General features: G+C 38.9%; 2 protein-coding genes across 7 annotated transcripts in view; one reads left to right on the top strand and one right to left on the bottom strand.

Moving 5' to 3' along the window:
* The window catches only part of CBY1 (chibby family member 1, beta catenin antagonist), a 380,731-nt gene extending 372,635 nt beyond the window's left edge, over positions 1 to 8,096 (bottom strand). The window contains exon 1 of one of the 2 annotated variants that reach the window (XM_044067987.1): positions 7,915 to 8,096. In XM_044067987.1, coding sequence (XP_043923922.1) covers positions 7,915 to 7,952 — 38 coding nt within the window. In that variant the 5' untranslated portion in view covers positions 7,953 to 8,096. Of the gene's footprint in view, positions 1 to 7,671; positions 7,870 to 7,914 lie in introns of those variants that run through there. The other variant, XM_044067995.1, reaches the window with a different exon arrangement.
* A 121-nt stretch (positions 8,097 to 8,217) lies between these two features.
* FAM227A (family with sequence similarity 227 member A) overlaps positions 8,218 to 18,186 on the top strand; it is a 1,098,330-nt gene continuing 1,088,361 nt past the window's right edge. For 3 of the 5 annotated variants that reach the window (XM_044067970.1, XM_044067965.1, XM_044067954.1), the window contains exon 1: positions 8,223 to 8,318. The gene's annotated coding sequence lies outside the window, so the exon portion shown is untranslated. Of the gene's footprint in view, positions 8,319 to 18,186 lie in introns of all 5 variants that reach the window. The other 2 variants (XM_044067984.1, XM_044067957.1) reach the window with 2 other exon arrangements.

Below are 18,186 nucleotides of genomic sequence, written 5' to 3'. Positions count from 1 at the left end.
CATTTCCTTATGATCACAGGGAAAAAAATATGTTTATGGAAAGGGGAAGAAGAATTCCTCCCATTATTGCAAGATAAAGGTCAAATGCCCTGTATATTATTGGTTTTCTCCATATTATTTCTTCTTGAGTTAGTGACACATGACTAAACATAATTCACTAGTACTCGATTATCAAGTACTACTTCCTTAAAGCTCCTTATTTTTTCTTTTCCTAAACTTTTGTGCCTTGTTTTAATTTGATTTATTTTTAGAATTACACTGTAATGTAATATATTTATGTGTAATGAGTCCTCGGTTTGTTTTTATGGAAGTGTTTAATACCTTTTGCCTATACCTACTCTTTCTTAGCAGGTATCCACGTTTGCCTCATACCTCTCAACTGTTCAGATTTATGCCTTATGTTTTTCATCTGTTCCTTACAAAATTTGTGATTTTCTGGCAGGTCACCGAGGAATGAAGTCACTAAATAATTATATGCATTTAAGTTTCAGACTTTATATCCGTCATAACATGCATGCTAACACAAATCCTATTATTCTACTTTCTTATAAGAGTAATATTTAAAATATACTTCTGTTTTTGTGCCTTTGTCTCACTTTATTTTAGACTTTATCCAGATTACTTGAGAAGTATGGTTTGCCTTTATTGCCAATTCTTTTTTCTAAACCATTATTTTCTACTATAAAGTCTTGGACTGATTTCTGCCCTGTACATTGATCAACTGACACTTGTTCAATCTCACTGGCTAATGTTTTACATTGACTAATTTCAGGATTTTCTACAACATAATTTACAACAAATAACTACAAAGGTGACTGGATAGATGCAATCAATGCTCTTCTGGGAGGAAAGTTACAAGCTTCTCCCGAATTATCTGTCTTAACAGAAACAGTTTTCCAGAAGTCTTTCAATCTAGTGCAACATGTTTAGGCCCTATTTCAATCAGTCTGTTTCTGAGTAGTAATTTTTACAAACATGCAATATGCTTAATAGTCATCTGACAGTAAATGATTGATTTTATTGAAATCTGACAGTGCTTACACAAGTCGTTAAACAATATGCTAATAGGTAAACCCGGTATATCAACTTATTAAAATTTGCAGTAAAAATCAAAATTAAGAATAACAGAGAAAATTAACAAAAACTAAAATAGGAAAAGTTCACACAAACTTCAAATGAAGTACGCAAAATGTTTAGTTCAGAAGCAATTAAAATAAATACAAACATCATTTTTAATTAAAAATCAGTTTTCTTCAAGCACTACAGTTAAACACAAACATACAAATAAACAGTCATTTTCAACTAAAAACATAAAATAAAAGGCCAAAAATTAAAATACTCAGGCCAGAAATGTGGCTTAAATTTTGGCTAGTAGCTACAAAATCAATAATAGCACAATGAGACTTTAATTAAACCTCAAAAATATTTATTAACCTTCACTGCTGGTATTTATAATTCATCATAATTGTAAATTATTTTACCTCGTCGTTTTGTGGAGAATGTGGTGTGCTGTACTAAAGCATGTGACAACTTATCTCAGCACCCCTCTACGATAAGCATACTTATGACACTGTTTAAAACAATTCCTGCCTCTTCATTGGCCACCAATAGAGTAAAAGCTGTCATAAAGCCCCTATTTAACTCTAATACCCAAGGCAGTGGCCCTACAACAGCTTAGACTATACATTTATCAGAACAGTTACAGAATACTTTATCCTGTTCTTACATGCCATCTCGTGCAAATGGAGAAGATGCAGGTCAGATTGCAGCAGCTCTCTCTCCCTCTCATATTTACGTTACTGCCTTCTTCAGACATGCACATCACTAAAGGAATTTTTAGTGTCTGAAACTCTTTGCTTAGGAAAAAAAACGTAATCTAAACACGAGAGAACACTAAGCTTCAATAATAATATCAACCATACCATAAAAAGTGAAAGCATCATATCTCACAAGACTCCCACATTCATGGAACAAGCTCTGCTCTCAATTATACTTAACCCATGAAGTCATGCTTCAAGAAGAAAGTGGATGACCACATGAGCATCAGGTTCCAACAAACTACTCTTGGGCACCAATCTCCTTGACTGCCAATAGGCTTGAGCTTGTTCACAAAACCTATGGACTTAAGTGGTGTACATATATAATTTAGCACATGAAAGGGATGCCCATGAACCTGGATCATCAACACTCTATTAATAATCTTTAAACGTTTGTTTCCCTCTACAAAAACCACACTGATCACATCAATCAACTTATAAGCATGTTTAAAACTGAAATCGTTCTATATGAACTCAGATCTGAAGGCCCTTTACCTTCTTTGGTAATGCAGTCACAACCTTCTTCCAAGATGCTGGTGCTTCCCTCCTTTTAAAATATTGTTAAGCAAAACCTTCCAGATCCTTAGCACTTTCTTCCCTCCTAACTTCCAGATTTCCACAGCAATGCCATCTGTTCCTGGAGACATCCCTGTTGAATGATTATACATCACTGTTATCTAATCTCATTCTATCTTGGCAATTAACTATGGATCCTCATTTTCCTCTAACCTTGGCATGATTAAGCCTTTCATAAATATTTCCATTTGGGCCTTGCTCTGCTTGTCCACTTCTCTTAATTTTAAATAATTTTGATAAAATTTCAGAACTGTATTTCTAATACTTTTATAGGATTTCGGATTATTTTTCATTTCATAGGCTACCTAATTCTGGTTACAATTCTTTCTCTCATCTGTTACCCAAGTCAATGCACTAAAAGGTTTTACTGCAGAGTTGTTATCAAAACTAGTTGCTTGACAGCAACCTTTCTAAACTCATGCATATTACCAAAATATTCCCTCATTTCACATTAGCACTCTGCAGTTGCTTTCCCTATTTCTGCAATACTTTAACATTTGTCACCCCTCTAAATAATTCCTGTTACTTCCTTCAATAATTATTTCTCTATCTACCATGTTTAAGCTCTAAAGTTGTATTTTATTCCATTCACTAGTCATTCCTTCAAAAGTAATTTCTATTTTCCCCAGTAACTCTCAGATCATATCCAATACTATTCTTTAACCACCTGTCTTTTTAATGGATAAGTATGAAAGAGGCAGTGACTCATTTTACATCATTGTTCTGCATCTTTTTTGTAGGTGTATGATCGGATATAGTTTTTGGATGGGTCTCAAAGTTTTCAATTAAATGCAAATATGCATTGGAAATGTAATTTTAATCCAGTCTAGCCCAGTTACTTTATTTTGGAGGATAATATGCAAATGTTGTCAAAGTTCCAGCTACTGAATTCAAATCTTCTATACCAAATGTTTTCACATATTTATTCTGAAACCTACCCTCTTGTGTTATAGTTTCTCTTCTAGGTCCTCCAGTGTATCAACACTATTTCGAATCAGGTTCCACTTCCCACCCATAAAACTAGTCCCTGTTAAAAGCTTACAATTTCTCTTAAGATTTTTCTAAGATCCATAATATCAGTTTTACACGAAATACATGTATTTATATACATACCAGTATAATATTCCCCACCCATAATGCCTAACTTCCACTAATCTACCATTACTGTATTTTATTTATTGGAGCCCTTCTCACAGTCAGTACTGCTCCTCTTTTCCTTTCTCCTTGCTATTCTGCTAAATGTCTACCTTGGAACCCTTTCTTTGTTTCATTCACAGGTTCATTTCTAGCCAAATAAGTAGCCTGTAAAATTGCTATTTTTATCCTACGTCTTAATATAATTCAATACTCTTAGCTTTTTGTCACTATAAGGCCCATTTACATTCCATGTTGATACTAACAAAGCGGTTATTTTGATAAAAAATGTATTACTCACACACATTATACCCAACAGTTCTCTTGAAGATATGTTTCCAACTTGCAACTTGCATGTAGTTGCTTCTTCTCATCTCTGTCTGAAATACTGTCACCTTTTCCAAGACTTTTTGCAACAATAAAAACACTCAAATCATAAGCCTACATATATTTTCAAAACCCTCATCACTTTTTAATTCACAGCAAACAAATAAAACATCATACAAATTTTCAAAAAGAAAGTTTACTCCTCCAGATTGGAGCAGTTACCCCAAATCACTAGTTGCAACCAGGCATTACATAACCTGAAGTTAAGGAAGTTATGGCTAACCAAGCTAAAGTGCATGTAAGAGCCTGAATTCACACTTGCATAGATTGCTATATGTTCTTAACTTATCTATCTTCCCCTCCCAGATGCTTGTAGTAATTATTCTTAGTCTTAAGAAAACATGGATTGGCTACACTAAAAAAAATAAATTGTACATTGTTATATTTAGTACTAACGCTGCTGGGGGTGCATCAGTTTCAGTCTTATTTATTTTCACTGAACTGCTTGCCAGTATCTCGTTAAACATTAATTACACTGTAGGCTCCGTGTGTCCAAAAAAAAGTAGGGACACAAATGGGGGGAATGCATGGCTCGGCTTAAAAAAAACATGGTTGTCATTACCCTAGTATATAGCTATGAACCTAAAGGAACAGTATATGATGACCATCAAGCCTTAAAAGTCTTAGAGAAGCATACTCTTCTTGGGTGGCAGACAAACTCCAAAGGGCTTGGCACCCAAGTAATTGTTTAGTCAAAACAGCTAGGCACGCGGAGAGTTCTCTGAAGCTTTGGAAGCTGGCTGGCTGTTAAATCCTATGCAGGATATAATTCACATAGCTAAAGCTGCTACAGAAGTGATCAATACGATGACATCTAACTACCTTCTAAGTTGGGATGGACATGTCACTGCCTTATAGATGAGTTACTGCCTTTACCCAATTCTCCCAATCTTGTTTAGAACTAGTCTGTTCTCCTGTGCCACGCATATAACTTTGACTTGGGAATCTCCCACATCCTTCTGAATACTCTTTTCTTCTACTATTGTTTTTATTATTTTTATTTATTATTATTAAAAAAAGGGAAGTTTCTATTTTGTTCTACTATCATGAATGCTAAGTTACCATGTAACCTGTTTTGCCTGGCAAGTAATCTGTAACTGAAGTTGTAATGTTCTGTTTGCTCTGGTCTTTTATGTGGAGCTTTTCTCCCCGGGGCCTCTACTGAAAATGAACATATATCCGGTTAGACTAGCCCGGTCAACAAATGTAAAATAAAATAAAATCTGAAGAACATCGGTTATATTTTATTTTTCAGGAAAGCACCAACTGAAGCACTAATCATACCTCTCGACTGTGCTTCATTATGTAAAAAGTTCCTCATTTTAAGTTCTAAAAGTCCTACAATACTCATTTTTCCACATTGAAATGATTTATTACATATTCACTATTACATTTTTAACAAATATTCATTGCAAAATCATAACACGTAATAATAATTCATTGTAAAAGCCGTTGGGGTGTATTAACTTGTTGATGTTGTTGTATCTTTCGGCTTTTCCCCGTCAGGGGTCGCCACAGCGGAACTCCGGTCCGCTAATGATTGGCAGTAAATTTTTACGTACCGAGTTGCCAGCCCTGACGTACAACCTTCAACGAAGGTACACTCATTCACGCATATCTCCACACAGAAGACGCTTTAGCTGAGAATCGAACACAACAACGTTTTACTGTGAGGCGACAACGCTACCGCAGCACCACCAGCGCAGTTTTTGTTACTTACTCTGAGCTTCTTATTTGAAGTTATTAGTAAGCATTCCACATTTTGGACATTTGTTGCCTACTGTGACATGCACTGTTAAACATTTTAAAGAAGGAACGCTGAAAGCTATTAATCTTTTGGGTACTTTTCCGTTAAACTACACCTACCAGTTCGCGGTGGTAAAAATACACACAAAGCTTCCTTTGCCGAACCTTTCTACAAATACACTTCGCGGCGGCTCAAGCATGACTGTCTGTAAGGTAGAGTACACTTTTGAATAAGGGTAATAAATAAAACGAAATAAAGGCAAGATTAAACCGTTTTCCGTTAAAACCGCACGCTGCTGTCTTCTTGCCGCTATTTCTACACAAGTGAAGCAGCACTCTATAACTCAAAGCTAAACAGGTAACAAGACAGACAACTGAAACAGTCGTCCTACACCCATGGTTACCACCTGTCCCACTTGGCGAGGGACAGTCCCTCTTTGGACAGTTGTGTCCTGACAAAAAATTGTAAAAATGGCAAATGTCCTGAGATTTTAGGACAAAATTATTTCCTATATTTTATGTAGTAGTTGCATAAAACAGTTATTCTGTATCTAAAATACCCAAATGTTATAAGAAACAGAATAAGCAACTAAAATGCTACAAGAATAAGCTTTTATTTAGGCAAAAAAGTTAAGTTCTAACCTTTGTACTGACTGTGGGTATGTGTCGGCCTGTAAAATCTGATGTTTGTACCAAAAATGTCCCACTTTGGCCATTTGAAAAGGTGGCAACCCTACCTACACAATGTCACTTCATTCGGCATACAATGAACAACAGTTGAACTGTCAAGTGGGGAAAACCAGTACAAACCTTCTTTTATACAGGTAAAGGACCGGCAGCAAATACAAACACTGATGTGTTATTACGGTTCCACAACTGAAAGGGCCACTAAAACAAAGAGCGGTGTGTCCAAACTATTGAGAAAACAACAGGTGAAGAAGGGGGGGGCATCTCCTCACAGATTGTCCAGGCCATGTTTCAGAACAGGTGATAATCAGGGACTGACAATCAATACAGGGCCGAACTTTACCTAGCTCACTTTCTTTAAACATTATCAGTCGCGAAAACACTGACATGTAATACCTGCAGTAATACACATACGTGAACAACATAGCAAGTCGTATGATGTCAAATGCAGTACCATGCACACTTGCCGATCAGTCACCCAGCAGAAGTAACTTCAGCTGTCGGCGAGCATCCCCTTTGTGTCTCAGTTTCTGCAAAATCCTACTTGTTCGTTGTCCCAACCGCTGTAGTGTATGTATCCAAAGAAGCCAGTGTTTCTGAAATACCAGCACCCTAAAGTGGTAGGGGTTTAACGGAAAAGTACCCATGATTTGAAATGCAGAATCCTGCACCAAATACAATTTTGCAATAGTAGCTGCAGTAACGCACATATTTAAGTTAAGCTATCGTTTCAGGAAGTATGTATAGTAAAATTACGCTAGTAGTTTGCATAGGTTTTGCACTGCAGTTGGCCATGCAGATGATAACTGAAACGGTCTTAAAACAGTTGGTGTTGCAAAGTAATAATAATAAATAGCGTGCCATATTAACAAGCGTTCAACTATGTCGTGCACGCGGATAAGCACCCTCGTCCGAATCCAACCCACAAGAATAAAAGCTGTTTATGGAGCAAACTGCCTCTTGTAGTCCCCTCACACTGTGCCAACATGCTGGTTTACAGTAACACACACTTACCAGAAACACAAAAACAGACTGCTTATTATCTTAATGCAAGTCACTCTCCTATTCTGTTTAATCATCATCCATACTATCCCTCGGGATAAAAAATGGTTTGCTGGAGTCAGAAACTAACGAACATTAAGAGAATAATAAAACCAGTGTGTAGATTTTACAGAAACTGCACCAAATCCAGAAAAAATAGTGGGCTTCTGAAGCTGGTTAAACGAGACTAGTAAAATTTGCTTGCATCTTCGCCACATAAACAAAGACATCTCGCCTATTATTGCTAAACATTAAACTACATGAAACAAAAGTTCATACTCACCCACTACTGCTAAATTTGGGAGGATAAAAAAGATCCGTACCACGTAAACGCAGAAACAACGCGTCCAGTTAGTGGGGATTCCTGTTGTACCTGGCTAAATATTCTACACTTGCAATACCCTATTACAAGTCCAGCATTCCAACGGTACTGTGTTATTTAATGTTGCTAACTGTCAAATATATGTCTTGTGTTATGATTACAGATTTATAAGACCTCTAATGCACAACCCCCATCCCCACGTACTGAAGTTGATGTTTTGGTCGCCATAGTGATGGCGTCATTCGTTGAAAGAACTTCTCCAAAGTCTTCCGCTATAGAAGAAAGAGGTGGCATTTTAATTTGTAGCATTGCGTTTTTGCTTCATAACAGACTAAGATGGTGTCAATTTGCCGGCTGTGTACACAGGTTATTACAATTTGTTGTGACATGCTCGCAGCTGATCTACACTTAATAGTGAGTGCAAGTCTTTCACACTGGTGTACAGATGTTCTGTTGCCATGGCAAGGTGGCCACGGTAACCGATACACACTCCACTTTAATCACGTGCTTGGGTACTGAGCCTACGTCTTAAATCGCAGGGAACTACAGTTTTTTTCTCGATTTAGGGGAAAAAGAATTGTGTGCAGATGTAATTGCCTTTAAAACAGGTAATTGGGCACTGCTGTGTATTTTATTTTAATGTGCCTTTTATTGTAAGCAGCTATTTGTTCGTTCAAAAACGTTGTTTAATTCATAATGTTAAACCGACAACCACAACCAGGAAAACCATCATAAACAATAATAAAAGATATTCTGTAGTTAGTATGCTGTAGTACGTAAATACAATAATTCAACAAAAACGTCGCAAAAATAATTACTTCTGATTTATATACATTTATTTTTAACATTATTTAAGCGGGGAAAGTCCAACTTGGAACGAAGCCAATTTTCAGCGAAGGCCCGGGGAGAAATTCTCCTCCAGGTTAATGTCTTTGTAACGTGGGAAGAAACCGCAACACCCGGAGGAAACCCACACGAACGCAGGGAGGACATGCAGACACCACACAGAAGGCACCCCAGCCGAGAATCGAACCTTAGAACCTCTTACTGTGAGGCGACAACGCGCGCGCACTCACACAAATTACTTTTTTTACGATGTTCTTGCTAAATTCATTTATTTACGTAAGTGACCTAGACAAACTTTGCAGAATGTTGAGGGATATTTTTTCAGAGAAAAACGTGGAAAGCCCTATATAAAATTCTTAACTACAGAAGTTATACTACTGGTTTGTTAGTAGATTGTGTGGAAGCGTGAACGTGGGAGCTTATTGGAAGTCTAGTTGTTAAAAGGTCCTGAGCAAAATACACCAGGATTACCGCCTGAGGGACAGGCCCTCTTTGCATAGCTCTCAACCTTCCATCGCCAAAATGAGGAACACTCACCTTCATAATGTGGAACAAATGGGCAAAATGTGGAACACATACTAATGGCTTACTAACAACTTCAGCTAGGAAGGTCATAGGATGGTTAAAATATGCTGGTTTTACTTATAAAGAAGATCCTTTAATGAATTAATATGATTAATTTCAATTTACCATGGATTTCACTTAAAAAAATTCCTAACACTGAATGTGTGACAGACTCAATGTGGATCTTTGAGGAATTTCGGGGAACATGAACTTTTTAAGACCCCAAATGAGGTACGTTCCTCACAATGAGGTACACTTGAGAGGTAGGCCTCTTGGCAGTTGTGTCCTGCAAGAAATTGAAAAAAAAAATGACAAATGTACTGAGATTTTATAACAAAAATATTTCCTATAGTTTATGTAATAGTTGCATAAAACAGTTATTCTGTATATGAAACACCTAAATGTTATAAGAAACAGAATGAGCAACTAAAATGCTACAAGAATAAGCTTTTATTCAGGCAAAAAGTGAAATTCTGTCCTATGTACTGGCCATGGGTATGTTTTGCCCTGCAAAATCTGATGTTTGTACCAAAAATATCCCCCTCTGGGCATTTGAAAAGGTGGCAAAATACATAGAATGTTACTAGTCAGTGACATTTTACATGAAGTTATATATATATATATAATATATATATATATATATATATATCGTTTTTGTATGTTTTCTGTATGCACAATGTTTATACACAGTTTTTTTTATAGTTTTGTAAACTTTCTTTTTGTGGCTGTTAGCAGATTTTCATATTTTCTGTACATTTGTACTAAACGCCACAGTTTATGCACTCATTTAAGTGTATGCTAGGATGAATGGAGTAATCAGTTAATAACATGCAAAGAGTAGGACTGAAACACCACAGACAGGTCCCGAATGGACTACAAGCTGTAAAGACAAACACAAGTCCAGAAATAATAGCTATGGGAAGAAAAAACACATTTGTAATATAAAATCTCAGTAAGCATTTTTTAACGTACAAGACTTCTGCTGAGTAAACTCTGACACTTTTATTAAATGTTGTTACATGAGTTGCAGTATTAATAAGCTGAGGTAGTTTTTGCACAGTGTGTTTTTTTAACTGTAATTGAGACTGATGTAACTTGTTGAGAGAGTGAGTTCCATTCCACTTCCAATTAATTACTGAGTGCTTTGTTATCAATTTACCATAGGCTGTTTTCATGTGAAGTAGGCATTTATTGTTTGATACTAGGACAACAAGTAACATCTTGAGTTTAATGAGACATTTTATTGCTTTCATCTCAATGTTCATAGGTGTGTACTAGGCTAATGGCCCTGGAGCCTTTACAGATTACTGTTTTTATAATTTAATATATATAAAGCACTTTGTCTATTCAGAATCTTCACAAATCCTTATCTGTTTAAAAACTTTCATTTGACTCTATAGTGCTTTGCTGTCTTAGGCTATTGTATAAACTGAAACATTTACTCTGTGTAATTATCTCTTGGCTAGTGGGGGCTGGTTCTTTTGTGTTCTTTAAAAAAAAAAAGTTGTTGATCTGGTCTTGCCCTAACTTTGGTGTCTTTGCACACAGTGCAGGCTGGAGAAGTTGTTTGACTGCAACTGAGCTACAAAATATAAGTATCTTTTGATTATTTTTACAGATTACTGTTTTTATAATTTAATATATGTAAAGCACTTTGTCTATTCAGAATCTTCACAAATCCTTATCTGTTTAAAAACTTTCATTTGACACTGTAGTGCTTTCTTAGGCTATTTTGTCCCACCCTCCCTGTTGGTGTCTTGCTCTTATACTTGGTGGCTTTGCAGTTGCCCGCCCCTACTGTGACACACCCCCCAGTCTAGTGTCATTAGCTCATTCTTCTTAATACAGAGAGAACATTTGATAAGGCCTTCTGTTCCTCCTTTTTCCCTTTTCAAAAAGTAAAACAAAACTTTTTTTTTCTTTTTCGCCTGAACCTTTTTGTGTTCTGACTGTCCTTCTCAAACATATTGGAAATATACAGTATATTTCAGAGCATTTGTTATAACTGTATTTGCTATAACTGATTTAAGTATTTTTTCTGGCTTTTGAATATTTACTGCTTAGCGACTGCATCTTAGCCTGTTTATACAGCTCTGCATTCTATTTAAACTGTTTTTGTGTTGATTAACTGTTTTGCACTCTTAAAAAGTTATTTGTTGCTTAATTTTACCTGTAGGCTAACACACTCAAGTGTGCTAGCCGCTTAAAAGCATTTATAGCATTTACTGTCTGTTTTTTCCTTGTCTCTGTAAAAAAAAAAAAATCTCTTGTTTTCCCACCTTACTGAACTAGAGTAGTCCAGTTTCAGAGTTGCTGATCCCTGGGCTTTGTTTTTAGTTCCTGTTACTGATCCATTGCCTTATTAGGAAGGAGGGAAGTTTCTTTGCTTACCAGTGGGAGTGGGAAGCACTGAGCAGCCTTTTTGTCCGAATTGGTGAAGTTTCAGCCAGAAACTAGTAGTCCATTGGTCGTTTTGGGCTAATTCCTAGCTCCTTTCAGCCCCCTGCTATAAAACACGCTAAACACGCGTTTTCCAGCTTGTACCAACTCAGCACAGATCCTTGTGGTGGCCTGCAGAGTGATCCAAGCAGCAGAGAGCTAAAAGAGTGACTTTCTACCAGATATAAGTATTTTTTGTGGATTTCCCACTGTTATTAAGCTAGCGACTGCATTTCGCCTGTTTTACTGCTACTTTAAGTGATTTCTGCATTTTACACTGTTTATTGCACTTTAAGTTACTAATTGTTGCAAATTGTTTCTGTAGGCTACACACTAAAGTGCGCTAGCCGATTTACAGCATTTACTGTCTGTTTTTTTCCTTATCTCTGTAATAAAACAAAAAATCTCTTGTTTTCCCGCCTTACTGAACTAGAGTAGTCCAGTTTCAGAGTTGCTGATCCCTGGGCTTTGTTTTTAGTTCCTGTTACTGACCCATTGCCTTATTAGGAAGGAGGGAAGTTTCTTTGCTTACCAGTGGGAGTGGGAAGCACTGAGCGGCCTTTTTGTCCGATTTGGTGAAGTTTCAGCCAGAAACCAGTAGTCCATTGGTCGTTTTGGGCCAATTCCTAGCTCCCTTCAGCCCCCTGCTATAAAACACGCTAAACGCGCGTTAGCGCAGAGTTGCCACTGTTGCACACAAGAGCAGCAGCGGTTAAACAAGGTTAAACTATTCGGGACATCTAAATTCCACTCTTCAAATTTTCCCTTAGAACTACCTTCCTCAAGCTGTACTGCTGATCTAACCAGCATATCCTATAACTGAAAAGTTCATCTCTACTTGATTCCCAAGTAGACTATTCTCTATCTGTAAAGCCTAGCACTTACTCCTACAGTACTTGCACCTTGATAAAGCACTCTTATTATAGATAGTACCCCACCAGCCTAAAACCCACTTCCCCCGGAGTCCTTTGAAAGTCTCTTTATCTACTACTTCTAGTATGTCGAGGGATCAGTTGCTAGTGTCCTCTCCAGCTCAACTGGTGAACCTGGGAATATTGAGGCAATGTTACAATTGCCTCATGTACACAGAACAATCCTCTCCTTCTCCCACAAAACACAAATACATGCGAGAGATGCAACTATATGGCCAAACTGGAGGCTGAGCTCTCTCAACATAGGACTGGCAAGACCAGACAGGAGGAGGAGAAGGTAACCACACACAATACATACCCAGTCACACATGGTACCATCACAACTTCAAATCATACACATACTCACACAAAGACATACTCGGAGGCTCTGATCAAAAATTTACCAAAACAGCAGAGGCCACCAAAGCAGACACCCAAACAACTACCACCTCACGACCCAACACATGCAACACATAGACCACACAGTCAGAGTGTCAAACAGTTACAGCCCTTAAGGCCAAACAAAATGCCAGACACACTTGTCATTGGTGATTCCATAGTCAGACACACTGACGTCCCGCTCACCAGACTGAGTAAGGAGAAGGTCACAGTAAGCTGCCTGTCGGGCGCTAGAATCCGCCACATAACGCAAGCACTCGGGTCTCTCAACAGCAGGTACAAGTACGACTCAGTCATTGTCCACGCTGGTGTCAACGACCTGAGACGTACCTCCTTGGACTACATGAAAAGGGACATCGAGGAGCTCTCTGATTATGTAGCCCAGCCAGGTATGACCCTGACCTTGAGCAGTATCCTACCTTCACCTAGAATGATGCCACAATACAGTGATAAAATGATCAGCTTTAATAATTGTCTTAAATTCTGGTGTCATTCAAAGGGGATCCAATGTCTGTCTGCCTGGGATGACATGCTGGACAAGCCACGCTGCTTCGCAAGGGACGGCTTGCACCTGTCACCCCTGGGCTTCCGGATATTGGCAAAGGCTCTTGCCACCCCCATAGTGCCTTTTTTAGGCAAGGCTCAAATTCTAAACCTACCACCCTAGAACACCAAAAAGGAAAAAAACTAAGGGTAATGCTGCTCAATGCCAGAAGTCTCAATCTCAAGATGCACGCACTCGAGGCCCTTCTCAATATGGAGAACATCGATGTCTGTGCTGTGACAGAAACCTGGTTCAAGGCTCCTGAGAGCACCCCAGCACTAACAGGTTTCACCTCATATCATGCGTTCCGGCCCCAAAATCCGGACAACACCAAGAAAGGAGGGGGGGTGTCCATATTCATAAAGGACACCCACACCTCAAGGTTGGTGGCAACGCACGATGCATCGGAGACCATCCAGGTGCAATTAACCATAGGCAAGACTGCTCTGCAATTTGTAGCATGTTACAGGCCACCCTCTCAAACTCGGGAACCTCACATGGCCTTCCTGAAAACATTGGAGGATAAATGTATCTCCAAACACCATCATACTAGGTGACTTCAACTACCCTAATATAGACTGGGAACACTACTCAAGCCCGAACACTCTAACCCAAAGATTCCTGGAGTTCATAAACTCAAATGCCATGGAACAACTAGTCACCATCCCCACAAGAGGAGAAAACATACTTGATCTCATCATCACGAACATGGGATCAAAATGTTCAACACCGGAAGTATACCCCTCACTGGTGAGATCAGATCATAAACTAATCTCGCTGGAGGTCCTCATCCCGCCCCCCCCTGAAACAAAAAAGACCACAGTGAAAAACTTCTCAAAAGCCGATTTCACACTTCTAAAAACTAGTGTGGTCTCCTTTAAGGCCCCTGAGCCAGTGGTAAACATTACTCAAACCGCTGAATCACTTACAAATGCCTTCTACCAGCACCTACAGGACTGCATGGATCAGGCAATCCCAAACAAAACTAAGACTCCCTGTACCAAAGGCAAGCATCCAGTCTGGTGGACCCCAGCCATAAACAAGCTCTACAACAAAAGGAGGAAGCTACTACAAGATAGGGCAAAATCCTTGAAAGGCAAGACACCTTTGATCATTATAAATAAAAAACTAAGAGCTCTCATAAAATCATCCAAGGCAAATTTTGAGAGAAAAATCGCCAATGAATCTAAAGACAATCATAAGGCCTTCTTTAGCTATGTTAGAAACCTAGGAGGAAACTCCCAGATATGCTCAGAATTAGTTCAAAATGATGTGAAAATTACTGAACCTACACACATTGCTAACATACTGGCTGACAGGTTCAGTGCAAACTTCTCCCCCCCAAAAGGAGAGATATCTATTCCAGAGGATTGTAGCCCCCCCAAACATCTCCAACGCCCAGGTGAGAACTGCCCTCACTAAGGCAAAAAACACAGCATCCATGGGACCGGATGGTGTCCCTGGCTGTGTGCTTCATGAACTCAACGAGGAATTAAACCCACAGTTAGGACAGCTGTTTAATCTTAGCCTCACCTCAGGATACGCACCCAAGGAGTGGCGCACGGCGACTGTGGTCCCACTTCATAAGGGCGGTGCCTCCACAGACCCTGGAAATTACCGCCCCATTAGCTTGACAAGCCTTATCTGCAAAGCCATGGAGAGGATCATAATGGAACTCATAAATAAAGACATAGGGAACTTGCAGACTTTGGATCCAACCCAGTTTGGCTTTGTCAAAGGCAGATCCTGCCTCTTAAACTTGGTTGACTTTTTCGAGACAGTCACCAAGGCCATTGATGAGGGAAAGGCAGTCCATACAGCCTACCTCGACCTGGCAAAGGCCTTCGACACAATACCCCACTCAGGTATCATCGAAAAACTCATCAGCTTGAATGTAAACCCATACATCACAAGATGGGTTGCAAACTGGCTAAGTGACAGAACCCACAGGGTCAGAGTTGCTGGAGCCATGTCAGACTCAAAGCCTGTCACAAGTGGTGTCCCACAGGGCTCAGTCCTGGGTCCACTCTTGTTCGGCATCTACTTTTCTGAAGTACAAGCAAACACAGGAGGGTTATGGCTGACAAAGTTTGCAGATGACTGCAAACTGGGCGCCATAGTCGAAAACACATCTGACACAGATATCCTCCAGAAGGGCCTCACAGAAACGGATAACTGGTGCCAGAGCCATGGCCTGAAGTTAAACGCCAAAAATGCATAGTCATACCCTTTGGGAAAAACAAGGTTACCCCTAGCTACCATATAGGTGGCAATCCACTGAGCACAGAAAAAGTCATCAGGGATCTGGGGACCCAAGTTGACAGTAGCCTTCGCTTTGACACTCATGTTGCTAAAGTAGTTAGGAAAACCTTCTATATCGCCCACCTGATCATGAAGGGATTCACATCTAGATCAAGGAGGTCATCATCCCCTGTACTCATCACTCATTAGACCTATGATTGAGTACAATGCTCCGTTCGAATGTATCTGACCAGACACCTGCTGCAGCTTGAAAGGCCCCAAAAGTTCCTCACCAAAAGGATAAAGGGTCTCAAAAATATGTCTTATGCTGCCCGACTGAAAGAACTCCAGCTCTATTCAGTCTCATACCGCTTGCTCAGAGGTGACCTGTGCCTGACATATAAGGCCATGTCAAACCCAGATTTGATGAATATGCTTCACCTCAAAAATCTAGATCCCTCAGAACCACAAGGGCGGGAGACTTAAACCTTGACACGGTTATAAATAGAACGTGCTGGAGGGACAGATTCATCACCCAGAGACTCCCTATGCTGTGGAACAAAATCCCGGTACATGTGAGGCAGAGCACCTCGCTGGCCTTGTTCAAGAGGAATCTTGACCAATGGATGGGAGATCGCAGATATACCCCAGGGATTACTTCAGTGTCACTGCTTGACAGAGGCACAGAAAAATGATAGGCATAGTTTTTATTCAAACTAAAGGGGTGGCGAAAGCCACATAACTATGGGCTAGGCTTATAAATGCCCTTGGGCAGATAGCCTAGTATGAACCTATGAACAAGCCTAGCCCATAGGATTACCCTGGCATTGTGCCACCCGACCTTAATTCCAGTGCCTCTGTCGAGTAAAGCCACTGGAGTGATCCCCGGGATGAATTTTCTATTTCCCATCCACTTATCAAGATTTCTCTTGAAGAGAGGGTCAGTGGGGTGCTCTGTTTTACATGTATGGGAAGTCTGTTCCATAGCATGGACAGTCTCTGCGTTATGAACTGTCCCTCCAGCTTGTTCTGTTGATTGTGATAATGAGGTTGAGGTCTCTGGAGCATGTGGACTGGAGGGATTATGATTTCTTTAGCTGGGTCAGACATGGATTTGTAAGTCAAGCAGAGATCGCCTCTTAAGTAGGCAATATGAGACAGAAAATAGTTGGAGTTTTTTGAGTCTGTCCCTATAGGACAAGTGTTTTAGGCCTAGGATCCTCTTTGTGAGGTACTTTTTTGGCCTCTCCAGTTGTTGCAGGTGTCTAGTGAGGTACATGCTAAATGGGGCATTGTACTCCATGACTGGCCTAATGAGGGAAGAGTAGAGGGAGACAATGACCTCTTTCTTCCTGGATGCAAAACCCTTAGTAATGAGATGTGCCACATAGAACGACTTTCTGACCACAGTGGCAGTGTGGTGGTCAAAAGAGAGGTTGCTGTCAACCTGTGTTTCTAGATCTCTTATAACTCCTTCTGTGTTCGGTAGACTACCATTGATGTGGTAGTTATTTTTGTTATTTCTATTGTATAACTGGCTGCCTTCATTTTTTGTTTATTTCCAAGAGAATTCTTGACTGTATCCTATATGTATTTATTTTCCTGTGCCCATTTAAGTGAATTTGTTTCTCTTATACTTTTGCCTGTATACCATACTATAGAATCATTGCTGTCATAATTTGTACTTTATATTGCCTTTTTTGGAGCCTGAAATGTGTCTTCAGACTAGTGTACCAACCTGGTTAACAATGGTAAATGAAAAATAAATAAATAAAGGCAAACACTGTGGTCCACTGGCCATTGAAGTGCATTTTGTGGCTAAGTGTTACGAGCAATGAAATGAAACATGTCATGTTAAATTATGTAAATAAGAATGTCACCTCATAAAACTGTTCAAAATAATCATATATATATATATATATATATATATATATATATATATATATATATGTATATATTTATACACACACACATATATATGTATGTGTGTGCATTTGTTTGGAAGCAATAAATAATAATTCCTGTTGGACTAGATGGAAACTCCTGATAGTAAAAACATTGTCATACCTGTCATCTGACTGTACTTTTAAAATAGTGCTATGATTTTATTTTATTTTATTTTTTTGTATTCAGATTTACCGTTTTCAACTTTGATTTAATGTCATTCTTATACCGGAGCCATTTATGGGTTATTAATTACTGAACTACTGAAAAAAATCATCATAATCATTTTTTATCTGCAACAGTTGAAGTTCAACATTTAATATTGCCTAAAACAAGAAAATGTGCTTCACTCTGGCATTCTGTTGTGATTTATTGATGATCACTACTGATGATATGTGTTGCTTTCTAAAGTAATGTTGTGCATATCATGTAATAGCTGCGTAATCTTTGTTGTTGAAAAATATGTGTAGTAAAAACACATTTAACATTTCTCATTTCTACAGCTGTTAAGAAAGTTGAAGATAAAGTGTGCAAATTGATGCTGGATTTACAAATATTACATTACACAAAATGTGATTGTGTCACCAA

Source organism: Protopterus annectens, chromosome 1.part0 (genome assembly GCF_019279795.1).
Source record: "Protopterus annectens isolate FY-2018-M chromosome 1.part0, PAN1.0, whole genome shotgun sequence".
NCBI lineage: Eukaryota > Metazoa > Chordata > Ceratodontiformes > Protopteridae > Protopterus > Protopterus annectens.
This window is presented reverse-complemented; position numbering and strand designations above follow the sequence as displayed.